This window comes from Triturus cristatus, chromosome 7 (assembly GCF_964204655.1).
Source record: "Triturus cristatus chromosome 7, aTriCri1.1, whole genome shotgun sequence".
In the NCBI taxonomy this organism is placed as follows: domain Eukaryota; kingdom Metazoa; phylum Chordata; class Amphibia; order Caudata; family Salamandridae; genus Triturus; species Triturus cristatus.
In genome coordinates, this window is record NC_140590.1 from 240,318,472 (window position 1) to 240,341,939 (window position 23,468).

The 23,468-nt window shown below is 44.2% G+C and overlaps 1 protein-coding gene across 1 annotated transcript in view; it reads left to right on the top strand.

Annotated features, from left to right (window-relative positions):
* LOC146809307 (alpha-tectorin-like) overlaps positions 1–5,479 on the top strand; it is a 150,676-nt gene extending 145,197 nt beyond the window's left edge. The window contains exons 2-3 of the mRNA XM_085614853.1: positions 3,737–4,011; positions 4,898–5,479. Of these exons, the coding sequence (XP_085470979.1) occupies positions 3,737–4,011; positions 4,898–4,923 (301 nt within the window). The 3' untranslated portion in view covers positions 4,924–5,479. The remainder of the gene's footprint in view (positions 1–3,736; positions 4,012–4,897) is intronic.
* The last annotated feature ends 17,989 nt before the right edge of the window (positions 5,480–23,468 follow it).

Consider the following 23,468-nt stretch of genomic DNA (forward strand, 5'->3'; position numbering starts at 1 on the left):
TTAAACGGGTTGTCGATGGCACAGGAATAGGCAAGGAATTGAGACAAATAAAGAGAAGACCACAAGAATGGGCAAAGAAATTAAGTGAAAGAAGAGAAGGCCACAAGAATGGGCAAATGGGTTAGCAAGCTAAATAGAAAGGTACGAGAATCGACAAAGGAAATGAGGAAAAAGCAAGAGAACCTCACAAGAAAAGGCAAGGAATTAGGCAAGGAGAAAGAGAACATCACAAGAATGGACAAAGGAGTTAAGCAAGGAGAAGGAGAAAGCGCAATTAGACAAGCACAACGGAGGTGGAGTTAAACTGGGCCGCAAGATGGCTGCTCCTTGGCAGGGCTCTGCTGTTCGAATTACAATTCACAATTACAATTCACCATTTATCCTGTGCTCTGCGGACTCCCTGTGGACACTATCCAGTACGTCAGCCTTTCTGAAGGATGGTACTCCGCTTGTGTGTCTTTGGGAGACCTAGGGGCCATCTGGCATGCCGTGTACCGAGAAGCCCGGGGTGCATTTTCCACATGTTTTGGCTCGACCGGGCCTTGCGCTCTCCTAGACCTCATCCCTGCCAACAGATATTGCCCAGCCTGCTAGACTGTATGTGGAGCACTGGGACGAGTTCTGTCCCCATGCTGGTTCCCTAGATCATCCCATTGAGCCAGCAGCGCTCCTTCCCGACGGGGTGCAGTGGATTGGAGTGTCCTTGGCACGCTACTATCTTCATTGGAGACATCCGGGGCGGCCCACAGCCGAACCCCACCATAGTCTGCAGAAGCATCTAGCAATCCAGCCGACGGAACCACAGACTCTCCAGCAGACACAGGAGGAGGAACCCCCGCCGGCCATCAGAAGGCAGAAGCAGCCCAGGAGAACATGCAACAGCATGCAAAACCAAGGCCAACGACCTGAGGCTGCACAGTAGGCAATTTACAACCCAGCAGCAGGACCACATCCAACCACCCCAGGAACAAAGGATCCGAGGTAGAAGGCCCTGGCATGGCCCAAAAGGCTGGTAGCAGCCGGGATAATCTCACCAAGAACGGGAGCAAGGAGGCCACCAACATGGCGCCACCACATGCCCAGTAAGAGTGACACTGGACCAACCAGCGGCATCCCAGAAACCTCAACCCACTGCGGGCATACAGAAAAGCCACCAGAACCAGCCACAACCAAGGCCACAGAGGCACCACTGTAAGTCAGGGGTGATGCCAGTAGCTGGCACAGGGAAACCTCCACCATGACCCATCAACATCCGGGGAAGGCTGGCCCGTAGGGAAGGCCCATTGGGAAGGGCTGGGAGGCTGGCCTGGGCCCCAGCCACGCAAGGCCGAAAACCACCAGTACAGAGGGGGCCGGAACCCCCACCCTAGCAAGACACCAAAAGAGGAAAGGAAGTCAGAACGGACCACAGGCAGACACCCAAAAGGTGACCCCCATGGTACCAAAGCCCCAATGTCCAGGACCACACTCACCTGGAGACATGCGCAGAGAAAGAAAGCCCAAACAGGCAGCAAGGCCACAGAACAGAGACAGAAGCCAAATCCCCATGAACCAGAGGCCAGAAGAGGAACAGCCAAGAAACAATACCCGCGCTGACCTAGCAACAGCCGGGACACAAAAGAAACCCGATAGGAAAAAAGGCAGCAAGCAGGAAGAGCCAACCCTGCCCGCCCCACCAAACAGAGGCCACTAACCTTGTCTCGACCCCATAGCAGATAGGAAGACCAGCACCCAACTGGCTGACACCTCCGCCCGCTGGAATGCCAGGGCAGCAAATGACTGGCCCCCAGACACACAAGACCCTGAAGAACAGGAGGTCACCATACAAACCCAAGCCTAGACTGTATCACCAACTACAGAGAGAGTGATGGAGACCCCACCCACAATGCTACCCAAGACGGCACAAAATAGGAGGCCACCACCAGAAATGCACCGCAGCATGAAATTTGCCTCAAGGATCCACGTAGAGCAAAGCCAAAAAGGGACCACAACAACCCCCAGAAAGGGCAAGAAAACAAACCACTATGCAGCGCTCAAGGACCAGGCCAATGCCACAAGCAGGAAGTGCCTTCAGGCCCCCAACCCCCAACAGGCTGTGCCACAAAAACAAAATCAAAGAAGGACACCAACCACGCCCCATCTCCTCTGCAAAGAAAAGACAAAGTACCCTCCTAGCCAGCATCTCCACCCGCTGGAATGCCAGACAGCGCGGTGAAAGGATGTCCACTCAGCTTCACAAGAAGGCAATGCAGAGTCCGAGATACAGGGAGTAACAGACCAACCCCCCCGCCAGGAGGGGGACCAGAAACACCAATGACCATGTCAAGGCCATAAAGAAAGCGCACCTGTCACAAAACAAGCAAACAGTAGGAAGACAGACCACGCTATTCAGTATTTACCCCCGGGGACGGCAGACTCCGAAGACACAAACTGCCAAAATAATGCCCCCAAAGCAAGCCCAGGCACGCACCACAAGCAAGTGCACCTGGTACCCAGCTGCCGCACTCACCATCAGCCACGCATCCTCGGGCCGAAACATGCTGCTGCAGCGTCTCTTTCACCCAGCCACCAAGAAGATGGGCGCCCTCAACCTGGAACCACACTGCAGATTCGGCGGACCAGCTGTAAAAGGCAAGCCGGCAACCTCTGAGCCTCCCGACAAGCCCAGCAGGCAGAGAGGCATACTAAATCCCCTTGAGGACATCCCAGTCGTCAACCGTGGAGTCCAAGAAAGATCACCACTTCAGACCAGCAGGAGCACCATCCAGCACAATTGTCCCATTCTGCTGGCAGACAGAAAAAAAACCAGGAAGAATGCTGGGTAAATACAGGTTAAGTATTACCAGTGGGAGGGGGTGTGGTAGGGGTCCCAGTATTCCTCTGTTTTTCTTTTCTGGGTGGGAGATAGTTATCTCCATAAGTCAGTGGCGGCTCCTCCGCTATGGTGGGGGGTCATCACCCCCCACTGCTTTTGAGCAGTGTAAAGGAAAGGAAATATAAAATTATAACAACTTTGATGTATTATTATTTTATATTTCCTTTGCGGGTGGGCGGGTGGATGGGTGGTCGGGACTGCTCTGCTCATGGAGCAGGGCAGGGGAAGAGTAGTATGCCCACTCCTAAGTGCGCAATGACTGTTTGGTCGGCCCTGTTGGGCCACCCAAACCAGTCGTGCACACTTTCTCTGTTCTCCATGCAGGCTGCAGTCCAGCCTGCATGGAGAACAAGCCCAGGCACCCATTCCCTGATTGAGCATCAAACCAGGACGCTCAATACCAATCACAACTCTGCATTACAGCATAGTGATTGGTCAGGGGAGCCTGGGTGCTTACCAATCACAATGCTGCATTGCAGCATTGTGCTTGCTCAGTTGAGCCTGGCTGTTTTTCCTGGCTTCCTCTCCCACAAGGAGAGCAAGGGCAAGAGAAGAGGTGCGTGACTCGGTGGCAAGTTAAGTGTAAAAAAAATTATTCTTTGCGCAATCCTTTACCCACTTGACCACCCCCACGCCCACCCCTAACCCGCCATCTGCAAGTCATGCTGACCACCACTGTGAATGGGACGAGGACTGAAGGGACCTGGGGGTAATAACATTGAAGTCATGCCTGTGATATAGACAGCAAAATGCTTCTACGTGATTGCCACTGAATCAATATTATTTCATTAGCTATGTTATAGCCGATGCCAAAACAAATATCCAAATAGCGTTTCACTCAATTTTTGTCTCTGCTTTCAGTTGTGTGGATGATACTGGTTTGATCAGCTATAATGATACCTGCACTAATCTGGAAGCAATTAAAGGTCAATGTGGGATCATCAACCGCCCATCGGGGCCCTTTGATGAGTGCTACTGGTTTGAGAATGCAGATCCATTCTATGAATCATGTGTGTATGATCTCTGCTACTATGGTACCAACAAGGGGATGCTCTGCACAGCTGTCCAGTCCTATGAGGCAATCTGTAATCTTCACAGCTTGGAAATTCCCGATTGGAGGTCAGAACTGCAATGTGGTAAGGCAGCATCTTTCTCACACTGCTTTAATCTCTTGTGATGTCTAATTCATTGACTTTTAAAATGTAAGTGAGGGAAACTGTGGTATCTGGGTTAGTCGTCCAGTGCTGCTTAACCTTGCATACCCCTGGTATTTTCACTCCAGATCCTTTAGAGCTGTTTGAGTTTAAGGCTTCCCTTTGTGACAGTTGATGCTGAGGTTGTCATTCAGCTTGTGGGTTCAGGCTCTTAAATAGTAAATCTCACTTTGGCTCATCATCCTTTACTTAAAGTGTGTTTATGTGTTGTAAGAAGCCTTCTGTCTCTGGTGATGAGTGGAATAAATATTCTTTTATATATTCTGAGGCTTCAACTTCATCTTTACTACTACCACCAATACTACATGTTTTGCTTCTCAACACGTATTGATTACTTTGTGCTGTATTGTGCAATTTCACTCATTGGATATAATGTAAGGCACTGAACTGTGGTATTTCACTAATTAGATGCATTACTTTGAAAGATATAATCGAATGCAAGGTCAGTAGTATAGGTTGTATACTACTCGTCACCATGTATTTTCGCTAATTGGATGTGACAGGTGGCCACGCCCCTTTGACCACGCCCCTTTGGTCCGTGTGTCTATATTGGACGCGTTCCAAGTCTGATTTTAATCGGGGTTTTAATCGGTCCTTATAACGTATTGATAAGATTATAGCATTTTATTGTTTTATAGGTCGTTATTTTGTGAATCATGGCTTATAAAATGATACGGCGATGAAATAAAAAAAATAAATAAAAAAAAAAGCGTATAAAACGATAAGTTAGGATTTGTGAATCATGTAAATGAAAACATGATGATCTTCGCGATTGCTACTATTATGTATGTGTGTTTTTCCGTTGCAGGAAAGTGTGTTTCGACACATGGTTGAGATCGGCGTGCGACCGAGCGTTAGATGCCTGGAAGACGCTTTTTATTTTCTGATCAGAGCAAAGATGGCGTACCCCAAACCAGTGTTTCGCCCGACCGCGCTATGTCGTAACAAGCGATGTGAAATCATCGAAGAGCTTGAAAAAGAACTGGGTCAGAAACCTAGAGGCTTTTACGACGTTGAAAAGAGCAAAATCTTCTTGGGCGCTGACGACGTGCTCGAAGATTGCATCGACAATTATATCAGGCGGACATTTTGCACCCTAGGAACTACTCTGAATAAGAAACAGTTTTTCAATTTCATGAATACAATATCTGATTTGTTTTGTCGAGCCTTCTTGAAGGGGCGTGGGGAGGATGTAAGAAGACTGGTACCGTTCATAGCTAGCAAAATCCAAATATTGATTCTACGTCACGAGTTTTTGAGAGCATTGTGTTAAATATCTATGTTTTTATCGTTATTATCGTTTATAGCGCTGTACATTCCTATATTACCAGTTTAAATCATACACTGTTTAATTCGTGTGTTATTAAATAATCTACTATTGTAAAATAAACCGGCTTCTAGTTCTGATTATTTGATAAAGAAAAATAATAAAACAAAAGTGAATTAATAGAATAGGGGGGCGGGAGTAGGGGTTGCGGTATTTTAGTTCAAGAAGCGCTACGATGCAGAAGCTTTTCAAAAGAGTTTATTACAACCCCTCGAAAGTTGGTAGTTTTGGCGGTGTAGAAGCCTTGTACAAGGAGAGCAAAATCCACAACGACGGTGTTAAAAGAACACAGGTACGCGACTGGTTATCGGGCGAAGATGCCTACACGCTACATAAGGGGTCGAGAAAGCGCTTTCAAAGACGGCGTGTGATAGTCAGCGGCTTAAATCATCAATGGCAGGCGGACCTTCTAGACGTCCGTGAACATGCCGCGGTTAATGATGGTGTAAAATTTATATTAACGGTGATAGACGTACTGTCAAAGTATGCATTCGCCGTTGGCCTGAAGGAAAAATCGGGGAGCTCGGTCACAAAAGCCTTTGATTACATTTTCAGCAGCGGGAGAATTCCTAAAAAGTTACAAACAGATAGAGGAAAAGAGTTTGAAAACAAGACGCTAAAAGCTCTGCTGAACAAGTATGGTGTAAAACATTTTGTTACAAACAACGAAGTGAAGGCGGCGATTGTAGAAAGATTCAACAGAACTCTCAAGGCACGAATTTGGCGGTATTTTACAGCGTACAACACATTTCGTTATATAGATCGTTTACAAGATTTTATTGAAAGTTACAATCATAGCTATCATAGAACCATTAAGACGTCCCCTGTAGAAGTATCCCCGCAAAATGAGTTGAAAATTTGGAGAACTGTGTACGGGTCCGTGTTCACCAACAACCCTGTTTCAAAAAACACGCTCAAAAAAGGTGATCATGTTAGGGTATCTAGATGCAAGGGGGTATTTCAAAAGGGGTATGAGCAGACTTTTACAGATGAGATCTTTGTGATAGACAAGATTTCCAAGCATTCAGGCGTTACAGTTTTTAACTTAAAAGACTATGCTGGGGAGGAGGTCGAAGGGTGTTTTTACAAAGAAGAGCTGCAAAAAATAAAACAGGATCAAGATCGTGTGTACCGTATTGAGAACGTTTTGGCAAAGAAGGGGCACGGGGCACAAAGACAGTGCCTAGTTAAATGGCGGGGATGGCCTGATAAATTTAATAGTTGGGTCTCTGAGAGTGAATTAAAGGATATACAAAGTCTACAACAGCGGATATAGGCATTTAGGTACCGCGGAAGCGCCATGGAGGTCGGACCTTTTTATCTGACGCTCCCGAGTAACGCGTCTTTGGACACTTTCCCTAATAACAAAATTTCAAATTTTACGGTGAAACTAGCAAAACCTATTCATCTACAAGGAGATTGGGAGGTGGCCCTAACAGAAATTCAGTACCCGCACACGTGGGACACTTTTGAAACAGAGGATGTTAGATTTACGGTGGTACGCAAGAAGGAAAGCGCCCACGAACTTTCTTTCCCGCCGGGGCACTATGACAACATACGAGACATTGTAGAAGTAATGAATAAATCCATTGGTAACATATCGGAACTTGTTGACCTTAGATTAACGTATGAACCACGACTTCGAAAAGTGCAGTTGAGGAATGCTCAAGACTATGGTATTTTGGTGCGTGAAAAACTGGGGAGAGTGTTGGGGCTGACGCCTAACGTTCACCACTCTTCATCAGCCTACACGGATGTACACGGCGGATTTTATATGATGTTTGTATACTGCGACGTGATAGAGCATCAGAGAGTGGGGGATAGCTACGTGCCTCTCCTCCGGTGCGTGGAAATCACAGGCAAGAATAATAGCATGATAAACATCATTTACACCAAAAGAGATTATGTACCGATCAGCAAAAAACATTTTCACACAATAACTTTGGAACTGAAGGACGATTTGAACACTAATATAAGATTTAAAGTGGGTAAAGTCATAGCGAAGCTTCATTTCAGGCCGCGACGTGGTGAAGTGTACTAGAATAATGATTTTACCTGAAAATTACGGCGACGCGTCGCTCTATAGGGATTACTATAGAGCACAAGCCGGCTCAGGCCTCCCGGGGTTCCACGGGGCACCTATTATGTACGGGGCGGGTGTTGGCGGTATATTCAGAAGCCTTTTCAGAAAAGCAGTACCGCTTTTAAGAAGAGGGTTCCAGTTGGTAAAACCGCACGTGAAAACCGCTGCAGCAAATATTGCCCGAGACGTCGCAGGGCACGTTTCGGGGGCGGTGATGAAAAAGTTTACCAAAACGGGTCAAGAAGGCTCAGGTTTAATCTATCTCGAAAGAGGAAGGAAGAGAAAAAGGGGTGTATCACTAAGGGGGCCGCCCGCGTTCCTTCAAAGCGTTGTGAAGCGCCGGCGACCGGCTCAAAAGAGTTCGCTTAAGACCCGGAGAAGACACGGAAAAAAACGAGTCTCTAAGGGCAACATATTTTAAATCGGACCATGGCCTCCGTCCCTTGCGGTTCCCAGGAATGCACAAAGTCAGAGTTGGACCTATTCCAAGTACCACCAACGCAAACCAGCATTGAAAGTTCTCTATATGTCGAAGTACCGCCACTTTCAGCCCTGTCAGACACAGCCCCCTTAGAGTTCTTCATAGCTCGGTCGGATGACTACCTGGACCTTTCAGCTACCCTGATTTATCTGTCGTGCAAAATTACTAACGCAGACGGATCCGATTTGGACGCCGCAGCCCGAGTGGCGTTTTCTCCATACCCCATAGCCTCACTTTTTAACCAACTGGATGTGAGCCTCGGCGACCGGCTCATCAGCCAGTCAAACAACACGTATCCATACAGGGCTTATCTCGAAACGGTACTTAATTATGGGGACCCCACTTTAAAACGCCAACTTTCTGCAGGTCTCTTCTACAGAGACACCGCTGGAGAGCACGAGGACACGACTTTAAACGGTGCTAACGCGGGATTTAAGAGCAGAGCTAGCTTTACAGCCCGAAGTCGTAAAGTGGAACTGATTGGGCAATTACACTGCGATTTATTTTTCCAAGACAAATTAATGCTTAACGGTCTAGATGTGAAGATTAAACTGATTCGAAATAAAGACACTTTTTGCTTAATGAGCGGCGACGCAGAAAATTACAAAGTGCATATCTTAGCGGCGTCACTATTTGTGAAACGTGTCAAAGTGAGCCCGGTGGTGCGTTTAGCTCACGCCGAGACTCTGTTAACCAGTAATGCCAAGTACCCCATCGAAAAAGTGGAGCTCAAAGTGTTCAGCATCCCAGCCGGTGCGCTACTATCGAATACTGAGAATATTTTTTTCGGATTTTTGCCAAGAACTGTAATAGTAGCGCTGGTCGATAACGCAGCATTTAGCGGTGAATATGGCAGAAACCCCTTTAATTTCAAGCATTATAATATATCTCACAGCAGCCTCTCCGTAGACGGCCAAGCTATACCGGCAAAACCATACACGCCGTCATTTGGAACTGGGGGTGTGGCTAGAGAATATTTGGGTGTGCTGCAAGTTGCTGGGAAGTACGCATCAGACCGACCCTTCTTTGTGGATCGTGTAGAGTATTCGAAAGGCTATTCTATGCTGGCTTTCGATCTATGCCCTGACAACGACGTGGGTGGCGGCCATTTTTCGATACAAAAATCAGGCAATGTACGTCTGGAGCTCCGTTTTAGCGCCGCTCTACCGTCTACTATAAACCTTCTGATTTACGCTGTCTTTCAGAATGTTATACAGATTAACCATAGGCGAGAGGTGCTAATCGACTATATGTGATGAATACGTGGCAACTGGAACGTTTTCTCGCCAAAGACGAGACGGCAAAACATTCATTTTTAGGTGTATTCGCAGCTGACACTCTACCAATGTATCTGGGTAATCGCCAGCGACCGCTTCATTTAATAGTCAATACAGACGGTAAAGATCAAAGGGGTCGACACTGGTTAGCAATATTTCTAACAGAAAAGGACTCTGAGTTTTTTGACTCCTATGGCGTGCCACCAAACAGTTATCTGTACCCCAATACCATATGGCAATTTTTAAAAAGAAACACTTCAGGCCTAATAACATTTCATGAAAACCAGATTCAGGATGATGTATCATTTACCTGCGGGGCACATTGTTTGTTTTATTTATTTCATAGATGCCGTGGTGTAGACTTTGAAAGCATTTTAAAAATGTATTCAGCTGATTTGAAGGCAAATGATGCTCTAGTAACAAGGTTTGTGTTGAGGCAATTACGCAGATTGAAAAGAGGCCGTGTAAATAACAGACCGATGCAAAATTGTATTTCATTCACTGATAATATACATGTTTACAGTGTTTATGATAACTAGCAGACATCCACAAGGTCTATTTTACGCTCTCATTGGACTTTTAAAATCATATTTGTACCGAACATTTTTACTCTGTGATATAAAATGTATCTAAATAAATTGCATGAAAAAAGCCCTTAACTTTACGTGTCGGTCTGACTTTTTTCAGCACCTAGATGCCACGTTAATGCACCGTGGTTTATATTCATCCTGAAATGCTTAGACAGGCTATTGTCCACATATGGTGCCTGGTGTGCTGTCGAGGTTTGCAAAAAATATGAATAAAAAAAGGGGGGCCTAACTTTACGTGTCGGTCTGACTTTTTTCAGCACCTAGCTGCCACGTTAATGCACCGCTGTTTATATTCATCCTGAAATGCTTAGACAGGCTATTGTCCGCATATGGTGCCTAGTGTGCTGTCGAGGTTTGCAAAAAATATGGATAAAAAAAGGGGGGCCTAACTTTACGTGGCGGTCTGACTTTTTTCAGCACCTTGCTGCCACGTTAATGCACAGCTGTTTATATTCAACCTGAAATGCTTAGTGGATTATACCGTTTAATTCTCGACACACGAAGACATACGTGGTATTGTGAGTTGTGGCGGGAAACTGTCGGGTTTTGGGTATAAAAACGTGAGGTCTGCAAGAACATTCAGGCTGGAGCTCTCAGGAAAGCTACGACGCTCCAACCAACGGCGCTGGTGACACCTTCATTCTCCCACCACATCGGGCGCTTGAAAAGCTGAAGCCCCTGAAAGATTTCACCACCTGATGACTGAGCACCGTTTCCATTTATGAACATGTCTGAGGACCAAGAATTGTTGGTAAGAAGATTGTTTTATGTTTTTTATATAATCCTCTAGCTCTTTTTGAAGTTGCGCTTCTATTAGCGTCATCTCTCAAAGGTTAAATGCTTTTTTATCAGGGATGTAAGCTTTTTTTCCGGCTCAGACTGTCACACTAAGACGAATTAGACCGAAGTCCCGGGCAATGTTCTAACATGTGGTTCTAATTAAGTCTTTCGCTCCTCTGTCAAAAGGTTTTAAGCAATAGATAAAATTAGGTGAAACTCGGGGTGTTTTGAATTAACTGTAACTGCTAGTCAGGAACCGTGAAAGATGCATAAAAAAAAAAAAGTGTGTGTCCCGTCTGAAAAATGCTCTAGCATGTGGTTCTAATTCAGTCTTTCACGTCGTCGTCAAAAGACTTTTAGTACTGTTACAGCAGCTGGCATTTTAAGCAATAGGAAATATGACATGACTCTCGGTGTGTTTAGATTTTGCACATGCTCTTACCTCAAAGACTATCTGCTCATTGATCCGTGTTTTTAAGTCAAGGACTAGTCCGCCTCCTTGCTTTACAGATCATGATTTAATAACGCTCGAGGTCTTAAATAATGTCACTATATAGCCTGGGGCCAGCGAGCCGGGGTTGAGCTGCGGCTTGAAAAGCAGCTAATTTGACAACTAAGGTCTGGGTCTATTTCTGCGGTCGTGTGTGTGTGTGTGTGTGTGTGTGTGTACTTTTGTTTGCATGAGCTTGTAAATACGTATAGCGGTGCTTTCAAGTAATTTAATTTAAACCAATATAGGAAATGTGTTACAGCTGTTTGCATTTTTGTCTTCGCAGGAAGTGGCCGAGGCGGCAGACGCACTTTTATTCGACACTGCGCTTGAAGGCCCTAATCCTATCGCAGCCAGTCAAATTTGCGGCTTCAGCGCGCATGCTGGTAAGAATTAATTCTCTTTTCTACTGGTAGTATGTTCTACCATAGACCATGCTGATGTGCGCGTGCTTGTGCGTGTGTGTGTGTGTGTGTGTGTGTGTGTGTGTGTGTGTGTGTGTGTGCTTGTGTGTGCTTGTGTGTGTGTGTGTGTGTGTGTGTGTGTGTGCGTGCTTGCGCTGCCACTCTCAGTCTAGTTGTAGCACTGATGACTATTGAGGACTCTTCCGACTGTTCATTGCTTGAATTAAAATTATGTTTTTTGCTCTTACTTAGATAAAACTGATGATGCAATCTCCATCCAACACGTGCAGCAATCAAATACACAACAACCGGTTGTACAAAGGAGTTCAAGGTTGCCGCCTGACGATCTGAAAAGCAAAGGTCAGAAGCGTAAAGAAGCGAGGCGGCGAGGGCCACCACAAACATTGCAGGGTGGTTTTGGGGGGAGTACTGTTGGGGGGCCTGCATTGCATGAGTTTCCACCGGTGTCTGTAAATGGTGGCGGTTTGAGAAAGAGACACTCTGGCTGTAAAGAAAAGGGTGATCAAAAGCGCAATAGGAAAGCGAATGCTAATGATAACAATTCTGCTACTCTACAGACCTTCCAGGTTTCGAATTCAAACACGCCTACCCCTGGTTGCGTTCTCCCCAGCCGAAATTCAGAACAGATTCTAGGTGTCACAACGCACCCTTGCAGCGATACTCCGGTATTAGTGCACCCCCCACCTACTCCTACCCCCAAGTCTCACTCTCAACCATCAAAGAACTTGCATGCGCAACCAGCAAACGCCATTATTCCCCCCGATGAACAAGAAATAATTTCGCTGCTTGACGATGATGACTGTTGGGGGGAAAACGCGAATGTACCCGTTCAACAAAACAGATCAAAAGCAGGGCCAGCTGTACACAGCGAATGCTCCAAGAACCCACGCTCACAAGGGGGGTGTCACACAGATGTTACAATAGGAGGAGGACCCGCCATCACCAGTCCCCCAGTAAGGTTCGCACCAGGTGCTATTCACCATAATTTAAAGACTGAAATTGCCCACAGTGCTGCAGCAAACGGGGCGTCCGCAGCGGCGCTACAAGCTCCTAGACATAACCCCACACCACCCCTAAACATTACCGCAGTAACATCAGCATGCCACGATATTTTACCTTTAATAACAAACCTTAGGGGAAGCACTCTTAACACAGCATCTATCTGCGAAGCTATTATTTTTGCTTTAAGTAATCGTGATACAGTAGCTCAGATACAAGCCATTGAACGCATCAAAGCTGGCATCGTACGTATACAGCAAAATTTAGAGAAATCACTTTCAGCTGCTTTAGTAACTGCTCAAAATCAGCTCGAGACCTCTGTCTCCTCGCGCGCCATAGATGATGTCCTAAGTGTCAAAAAACCACTTAACGTTGAGATAAAGACACCACTTGACCCCCGCAGTGGGGCTGCTGCTGCTGCTGTTAAAGCTTCACTTCCCAGCGACGCGGCTGTACTTCAGGCAATTTACGCCATTTTTCCCCTAATAAATACCCTAGAAGGATTAGGCTTGAACTCTGCACCCGTCAGTTCATCCGTTTTTAATGTTCTACGTGTACAGGAAGCTTCCGGACATATCGGCGGCATAACAGATGTCAAACTAGCAGTAGAGGACGTGATCCAAAATACTCAGACTTCGCTCGCATCTATTTTAGCAGATGCCCAAGCCAACCTTGATTCCTTGAGTCTCGACTCGGGAAACTGATAATGACCCCCAAAGAGCATAGGTCGCCGAGAAGGTCTGAAACTACAGTCGCCAAACGTAAAGAGAAATGGTTAGCCGCTAAAGTAGTCAGAAATCGGTTAGCCAAAAACCTAAAAAGAGCCAAAAACCATTTGAGAAATATACGCCGTAATATTCAAAGCAACAATGGGTATTTACCACCGAGCCCCACGCAGTTAGAGCAAACACCTCAGAGAACAGCCGTCGCTTGCGATAATTCTAGCATCAGTAACAACCCTGCGCCGGTGTTTTTAGAAAGCGTGCGACAATATCAAAGAGTTATCAAAAAATTTAGAGCTATAGAATTTTATGAAGAATTTCGTTTTGTCAATCTTCATCTCATAGATTCTATTAGACTGGCCCTAGAAGCGGTTATTAACTCTATCCAACTGCTGCTGGACCAAATGGCCCCAGACATAGGCCCCAACGATTATGTACAAATTCGCCTGAGCGGCGGTGGTCTGGCTAACTCTTTTTACACTCGCAGGCTACCGCATCACGACCTAGATGCCTCAGATTTCTTAAACAAAATTGTTGACATGATGAATAGCAATGCAGAGATTCTGGGGTCACAAAGTTTAACACTTGTTGTGACTGTGATAAAAAGTAGGGGCGGCGGTGCCAGACGGGCTCTAAATTCTGTATTGTTTACTAAGATCATTCAAAAGAAACGTCGATGGTTGATTGATTTGAACAACACAGCTGGAAATTTGTGCCTGGCGGGGTGTTTGGCAGGGTTATTGGCTCACGGTCAATCTACGGATAGAACGTTGACAGAGCAGGCACAGTTAATGCACGATGCCCTAAACATCCCCCCAGATACGGACGTCTCTTTGCAAGACATAGAAGCATTTGAAAATTACTTGGGTGTGACGATTAAAGTATTATATCACGAAGGCGGCTGGCGTTATTTCACCAGCGGTACCGCCAACAAATCTAAAATTCTGTTTGTTCTTTTACATGAAAGCCATTTTTACGGTGTGAAAGATATAAAAAAATTCCTCGGCGCTAGGTATTACTGCGAATATTGCCATTCGGCCTATACCCACAAATACAATCACTCGTGCGCAGACTTCTGCAAAGCGTGCGTTACGAACGATTGCCATGACATTGCCAACGATCTCCAAAGGTGTCCGCGGTGTCGACTGTTTTGTCGTTCTTCGGAGTGTTTAGAGCGTCATCGTGCTTTAGCCGTGGCGGGGGAGGTGAGCTGTCTCAGCAAAAAGTTGTGTGATTCGTGCGGTCTCTACGGCCCCGAAAGTCATGAATGCGAAGGCCTTGAATGCGGTGTCTGTAAAGCCCGGGTGTTTTCATTTGATTCACATCTCTGCTTTATGAGCAGACTCAAACCGCCGACCAAAACAAATGATTATATATTCTACGATATGGAGTGCCGTCAGGAAAATATCATTCACGAGCCAAATTATATTTTTGCCAGACATATTAATGGTGAGCCTACTTGGGAGTTTTCAGGTCCTACATGCGTCAATGATTTTATCAACACATTCATTACACCCCGATTTCAAAACTATAGTTTTCTCGCACATTTCTCTAAAGGATATGACTGTTATTTTGTAGTGAAAGCTCTAGTGCTTGAAAAGGTGGCAATGTCACTGATCACTCAGGGAGGAAAGCTCATGTGCGTTACAACCAAAGTACTCAATATCAGGTTTATAGACTCTATAAACTTTTTGCCCATGAAACTCAGTAAACTTCCACAGGCAATGGGTTTCCAAGAGTCTAAAGGGTATTTCCCGCATTACTTTAACACTTTGCAGAACCAAAAATACGTTGGTGCTATGCCCTCAGCAGAATTTTACGGTGTAAACTATATGTCACCCTCTGAGAAAACAGAATTTGTGTCCTGGTATGAATCGAACAAAGATCGGGAGTTTGATTTCCAGAAGGAGCTGTCTCATTACTGCCAACAAGATGTGAACATTTTAAGAGAGGCGTGTATCCGCTTTAGAGAAGGCGTCATTGCCATGTCTAGCAAGCAAATCTTGGTGAACCCGGGTCAGGCCAATGAGTATGCCTATGTTGACTTCATCGACCCCTTTCAGTACATCACTTTAGCTTCAGTCTGCTTGGCGATGTTCAGATTTTGTTTTTTAAAACCTTACACATTAGCGTTGCTACCTCGTGATAATTATCACAGACAGCAAAAGAGATTCTCAACACCCGCTATTCAATGGTTGATGTATTTGGAATACAGTGAAAAAATCACCATCCGTCACGCTTTGAGGGGCGGGGAGCTTAAAATTGGGTCCTATTTTTTAGATGGTTATGCCAATATTGACGGGGTCCCTACTGCCTTTGAATTTAATGGTTGCTTTTTTCACGGCTGTCCAATTTGTTACGCCGGAAACGATTTTAATAAGATGACCGGTTGTACATATGGTCAGTTGCTTAACCGCACAACTATTAAACAGGAGTTTTTAAAAAGACGCGGCTTCAACGTCAGAAGTATTTGGGAACACGCGTGGCGTGAGCAGTTAACATGTAATCTAGATCTGCAGACTTTTATCAAGGATCGTGACTTACCCGAGCCCTTGAAACCGCGTGATTCTCTCTACGGAGGACGAACCAACGCCGTTACTCTTTATCGAAAGGCCTCTGGTGATGAAAAGATTTTTTACTATGATTTTACCAGCTTATACCCCTTTGTTAACAAGACAAAAGTCTACCCTGTGGGACATCCTAAGATCCTTTATAAAGATTTTGGAGCCCCTCAAATGTATTTCGGTCTAATCAGATGTAGAATTCGTCCGCCTAGAGGACTTTTTTTCCCGGTGCTTCCTTACAGATTCGAGGGAAAACTATTATTTACCCTGTGCCGCTCCTGCACAGAAGCCAGACAGACCTTCCGGTGTGATCACTCTGATGACGAACGTGCTCTGACCGGCACCTGGTGCACTGTAGAAGTGAATGTAGCTCTGAAAAAAGGCTATGTGATAGATCGCATTTATGAGATATGGCATTTTGAAAATGTTTCTAGTGATCTGTTTACCGACTACATCAACTTGCACCTTAGAGACAAGCAAGAAGCTTCGGGTTACCCCCAGTGGTGTAGTGATAAGGCCGAGAAACAGAAGTACCGGAGGGAATATTTTCAGAAAGAGGGTATTCGATTGCGCTCTAATAAAATCCATGTGAACCCCACTAAAAGACAGATTGCTAAACTGTTTCTCAACTCTCTATGGGGAAAACTGGGGCAGAGAGAAGACCGCTCAGAAACTACTCTAGTGACAGAGCCGGATGAATTTGATCAGTACTTTTTTACTTCCTACTGCGAGGTGTCATCTTGCGAGTTCATAGATGATGATACCGCTTGTGTGTGTTGGCGGTATACCAAAGAACATTACCCGCCTTCATGCAACGCTAACATATTTATTGCCAGTTTCACCACCGCTTATGCTAGATTGGAGTTGTACAAGCTCCTGGAGTTGCTTCAAGACCGCTGTCTTTACCACGACACAGACTCTGTGATTTTTGTGAGCAAAAAGGGCGATGTTAACCCTCCGGTGGGTGACTATCTGGGGGAACTCACTAGCGAAACACCTCCCGATGAACACATCACAGAGTTTGTTTCAGCCGGCCCCAAAACCTACGGTTACCGCTTATCAGGCGGTAAAATCTGCTTGAAGGTGAAGGGGATCACCCTCAATGTTCAGAACCGCGAAAAAGTAAATTTTCAAAACTTAAAAGAGCTGGTCACTCAATATGCCAAGCACGCCGAAAGAGGTGAATGTGTTCCAGAAGATGAAAGCTTAGTAGTGCAGCACCCCTGCATTGTGAGAATTAAAAAACGTTGGGATATTGAGACACGCCCGCTTCGCAAAACGTTGAGGGTTGTATATGATAAGCGCGTTCTTAAAGAGGACTATAAAACCCTGCCCTACGGCTTTTAAGAGTTATGCAGCCTCTGTGTAAACACGGGGCTAGCGAGAAAAAGGACTTTCCGCTTTTGGTGTGTATAGTTTATTAGAGGTTGTTTAAAGTATGGATATTAGATTGCAACATCCGTTCTCATGCATCCTCGCAGGTCCTTCCAATTCTGGTAAAAGTTACTTTGTAAAAAAACTTTTGGAAAATGCGCATCAAATGCTGACCCAGCCACCCACCAACGTAGTGTGGGCCTATTCCTGTTGGCAGCGGCTCTATCAAGAACTCGCGCTAAAGCTTCCACACCTCAAATTTGTCGAGGGGCTCCCCGCCGCCTTAAATGATGACATTTTATTTCCACCCTCTAGTGTTAATATGTTAATTGTAGATGATCTAATGGCCTCTGCTTGTGACAGCGGTGAAATTGAAAAAGCTTTTACTCAGTATGTTCACCATCGTAATCTTAGCATTTTAAACATTGTGCAAAACGTCTTCTGCCAAGGTAAGAGCTCACGAACCATCGCTCTGAACACCAAGTACATGGTGCTTTTCAAAAACCCCCGAGACAAGCTTCAAATAACGACTCTAGCCAGACAGATGTACCCGGGTCGCTCTAGTTTCTTTCTAGAAGCCTTTGAGGACGCCACTCAGAGCCCCTATGGGTATCTTTTTGTAGATTTAAACGCCGGCACGCCGGAGGATTACAGATTAAGGACCGGGCTTTTCCCACCGGATCTTCCTGTTGCTTATACTCTAAAAAAGTCCTACCCGGCTATAAAAAGAAGATAAATAAAAAGCAGCGCTCCAGTTTAGAGCTCCAACACACTCATGACCATGTCCAGCCGGATAGCGCGCAATCTAGCTCTTTTAAGACTGTTGGTTTCATCATCCCCACAACAAAGGAAAGCTCTTCTATGCTCCGCGTCTGACGATTTAGTAGCAGCGATATCGGAGATAGCCCTAAATACCTTGAAGGGCAATGTCCCTTTGAGTCCTCAACAGATCCGAGTGCTTAAAAAGAAAAGTAATCTTGTTAAAAAACTGAGCAATAAGAGGATCTCTATTAAAACAAAAAAAAGTCTTGTCAAGCAGTCTGGGGGCTTCATAGGATCGCTGCTAGGCATTGCTATCCCGCTTCTCTCGGGCCTGCTGCGCCGCCGGTGATGGCTCACATTGAAAAAATGTATCTCGTTCCTAAACATCAGCTAGACAGAATGCGGAGTCCCCCAAGCGCCGATACCGACATTAGAAAATCAGCCACGGATCTGTTGGACGCTGAGATGCGCGAAATTCTTCATCGTAGTGATTTACCGGTGCACGAGAAAGCTAAGCTTTATACCGCTATCCTTCAAAAGTATCTGAACTTTGTCCATCATGGTAAAATGGAAAAAGAGGGCCTGACTTTATTCATGCCTGAAAGTCAAGAGCCACCCGTTTCACCGGTCAGAGAGCCAGAATCACACGCCTTTAATCTAGTTAATGAAATCCTTGACAACGTTAACCCCCGGCACAAAAAGAAAGCAGAATTACTTCTTAATAAAATTCATCAAAATAAAGACATCGCTTTCTGGAATGATAAGGGGGAACTTCTTTATAAAGGTAATGTTATACGTGGTTCAAACCTGCATGATTTGATCAGAGGCGCCACCCAAACACACTCTTTTGCAAATAATAAAGCGCCTGTCGGTTGGGATGCCTTCATGCAGAGCCTAGCAGAACTGAACATTCCGACATCGGTGCTAGGAAATGGTGGTCATCGTATCCACTTAGAAGATTTAAAGAACAACGCCGTTGCACCATTTGTTATCCCTTCTCCCCCCGCATCACCATTTTCACTGACCCCTCGAAGAGCACCGACGCTTGCCCTCCGTGATACCGCTGACAATGCTCACGAACCCGTAACAACACACGGCCAAGCACTCCCGCCAAAAAAAAGAAAACACTTCGCGAGATTGCCATGGTTGTCTGTTTAGCACCCGTGACTTATAATAGAGACCTATGCTTTTTACTGGGTAACTAAATATTTTTTTATGTAAATACCTCATCTGTATCACAACATATAGTTTTTGTATAATTTTATGCCCGGTGGCCATACTGCGTATTACTGGTTGATGTTAATACGCTATGGTTTCTTGATTTTTATGTACATCATTTTGTTTTCAGTGTTGATACTGTGATTTATATGCCAAGGTGCATAATGTATTTGCTAACTACGGCTACCTCATTATTCAACTATAAGCTTAAATATGTGAATTCTATATTTATATATGTATTATCGCTATCCGTGATTATTATAAGTTAACAACGATAAGCTGTGATTCCTCTTTTAAAAAATTTATGTAACTTCCGCATATTTGATGTCTGCTGTTGATACTGTGATTCATATGTCTTGGTTTATAATGTATTTGAGAACTACCGCTACCTCACTATTCAACTATAAGCTTGACTATGTGTTTTCTATACTTTACAAATGTTTTATAGCTATCTGTGATTATTACCGGGTACCAAAAATATGCTGTGATTCCTTTTTTAATGTAACTTCCGCAGATTTTATGTGTGCTGTTGATACTGTGATTTATATGCAATGGTGCATATTATATTTGATAACTACCTCTACCTCATTATTCAACTATAAGCTTGATTTTCTTTTTTTTTTCTATTGTCACTAAATGCTGTCAGTATATGTAATTCCATATAATGAAACTGTAATTACATAAAATGTGATTTTCTGTTATGTAAAAAATGGTTTCAATTAAATTGTAAATATTGACCCAAAATAAAACTTCTCCGAGCTTTCATTTTACATTTAATAAAAGCAATTTGTTCTAAAACGCGTTATTATTCTTTTCAATAATGTGATGATGGGAAATGTATAAAATATCATTTTAATTCGTAGCTGCACCCCATATATCCGATTACTGAGCCCCCATAAACACGCCTAAAGCAAGACATGCCCGGGCATGCCTGGTCGATTTATACGTACTGAGTCCCCCATAAACATGCCTAAAGCAAGACATGCCCGGGCATGCCTGGTTGTTTTACACGCTTTATGATTTCATCGCCGTATCATTTTATAAGCCTTGATTCACAAATCCTAACTTATCGTTTTATACGCTTTTTGATTTCATCGCCGTATCATTTTATAAGCCATGATTCACAAAATAACGACCTATAAAACAATAAAATGCTATAATCTTATCAATACGTTATAAGGACCGATTAAAACCCCGATTAAAATCAGACTTGGAACGCGTCCAATATAGACACACGGACCAAAGGGGCGTGGTCAAAGGGGCGTGGCCACCTGTCACATCCAATTAGCGAAAATACATGGTGATGAGTAGTATACAACCTATACTACTAAGGTCAATTCAGTGACATTGCTAACAAACCATCAGCATACTGCTACTAGCGTGTGTTTCTTTTGGATCTAGCCTTGTAGTAACCCCATGTATGCCTGTTCTGCCACGTCATCACACTATAGAATGGTGTGCAACGGAAAACGACCTTTACATCGCTGTCAAAACACCGCAATACATTTACTTCGCGGACATTACAAAGCAAGTCGTTACAACGACTTGTGCTGGATGGCCCTCTAGACTAAGGAATAGTGTGACTTACTATTCCAACACCTTCCCTACTGTTACGTAGGCTGGAGTTGGAATAGTAAATCATAATATTTCTAAGTCCAGCGCACTCCAGCGCAAGTCGTTGTAACGACTTGCGTTGTAGAAACCGCGATGTAATGTACCACAATCTAAATGATCGCATTGTATCGTCATACATCCGTGTGCAACGTCATGTGATGCATAGCATTCGTCAAATTGAATTAATGTGATATGTGCTAAATACTCTGGTTGTTCAAGTCACTGAGACAGCACCACCTCAAGTCCACTGACTCTATGAGCAATTCTGTTTCAAGCACACTTTTGTGATGGATATTTCTGGTGTATTATAGCAGCACATTCTGTAAATTATGGTACATAGAGATGAAAATCCATAACAATCATATTCATTGTGAGACTATAAAGTATTTTTTGTTTTGATCATCCCATTACCTTTACAGGGCATTGAGTGTGAACGTTTGAGATGTCATTAATACATTTATTTTTCTTCATTTGATTTCATTCACATAATGACAATCTTCAGGGATATAATTTTCCATTTTTTAATCTAAACAGGTTGGTTGTTGAATATCACTTTCTGATAATTGTGCAGGAAGATTGCGAGATGATTTATTTTTTTCTTTCTGTTATATCATTTCACTCTTTTATTATTTTGCATTAGGCATTGTTGGATCTCACATTGTTACACTATGTAAAATATTACTTTGCCATTTTTTCTCTTCTCAATTTCCATGGAACCCATTTGTAAATAGGCGGCATAGGAAAACATGTTCAGATTCTCGCCAACGTTTGTGTTCCAAATATGAATCTAGAAAAGAAAACTTCACTTTTAATGCATTGTTGAGGTCATGAAGGGCAAGGAGTTTATGACAATATACCTAATTTTAGTGGGAATGATGAGACTGTAGTACCCTCAAAGTATGACAATTCTGTGAAGAAGCTGGTCAAACATCTTCCTATAATGTCCACTCATTTGGGAAGATACTAGTGTGGTATACATGGTCAGAGGGTTTGTACTTTGGAGGATTAGGTAACTGCTTTGTTTAAACTTGCATATATATCTAAGTGTATTGCCATATTATGAGAACATAAAAGGGATCACTTCATAGTAAAATGTAAGACTGAAAGTGTGAGAGTGAAACTGTGGCTTAAGAATGACACACCTGCTTTGTTATATATGAAATCGGGCGAGTTTGAGGTCGGGTATGTTACTTTTCAACATTGGACTTAAGGTCGACCCATCATCAGATTGGACTACATGAAGATTCAAAAGATATCACTACATTCCTTACCCCCTTTGGTGATTATCATTTTAGCAGGATCCCTTCTGTCTCTGTTGAGCAGCACCAGGTCTTCATACAGTAATGTCCAATATATTGAATGGGATGGTACACAGTCTTTTTTCAGGATTACATTTTGATATTTGTTAAAAACTAAAGAGGAACACAACAAAAGTGAAACAAGGGTGTTGGCTGTTTTTAAGAAGAAAAAGATATGGCACTAATAAAGGAGGAATAGACTTTTTCCAAGAGAGAAATTAATTATTTGGGACATGTGTCAGATAAAGGAATGAGGACCAAAGAGACTTTTATAAAAGTAGCTGGAGTAGAGGTACATTTGTTCCAGGCTGTATACGGAACTGCCCTGGAATTTCTTTAACTGACTTTTTTTGTTCATATGTTATTTTGTCCTTCAGTTCCCTTAATTGCTCTCTGGTTGTTACTGACTGAACTTAACCCACTCCCTCATAATTTACTTTGTCTCATTGAGAGTATCTCTCGCCCTCCCCTACTCCTGCATATGACTAGAGATCTAATTAATTCTGTCTTATTGCCATATAACAAGGTTGAATCATATGTTGAGTGTAGGGTGAGATAGTACCGGGAAGGTTTATTGCGAATTTGTAACTTTTGTAGCAGGCTTTGTAAGTTTGTGTGTGCTTATTGGCTTTCTTGGCCAAACTTAGCATGAAGGGGTACAAGACAATTATCAAACAAAGGTCACAACATTTGACTGTATTTTTTAATTGTATTGTATATATTTTTATCTCTCTGGTGAAACCGAGCAGCTCCCTGTTGCTGTTAAGGCAAGCAGGAGCGGCCCCTCCGCTAAGGCTTAGAAGCGTTGCCACACTGCTTTTCAACACTGCAAAAACGGAAAAATAAAATGATAATAACACATGGTTATTATCAAAAAAAAATTCTGTGCTGAGGCAGCTTTGTGGGGCTAGGCTGAGCAGCGCAGGGGGTGGCACTCTCTTAGTGCCCATGACTGTTTGTCCGGCCGTCTTGGGCTGGACAAACAGTCATTCGCAGTTCGCATGTTCTTCACCCAGGCTGTGTTACAGCCTGGGTCGAGAACATGCTCAGGCTTCCATTCTCTGTCTGAGCGCCGAGCCACAGCTCTCAAACCAATCACAATGCTGCATTGCAGCGTTGCAAATGGCTTAGGGAGCCTTGGTGCTTGCTGCTTACAGAGAAGCCAGGAAGAGGGTGGAGAGGACAGAGGCGGCCGGGCAACAACTGGCCCGCAGGTAAGTGATCTTATTTTGTTTATACCCCTCTCCTCGCCTCACCGCTGATTCACAGGAGAAGCCGACACTGAAGGCAAGATGGGTAATAAGAAAGCCACGGAAAGACACTTGCTTTCTTTGCCCCCTGTAAAGATAGAGCTCACAGAATGGAGACTCTTTTT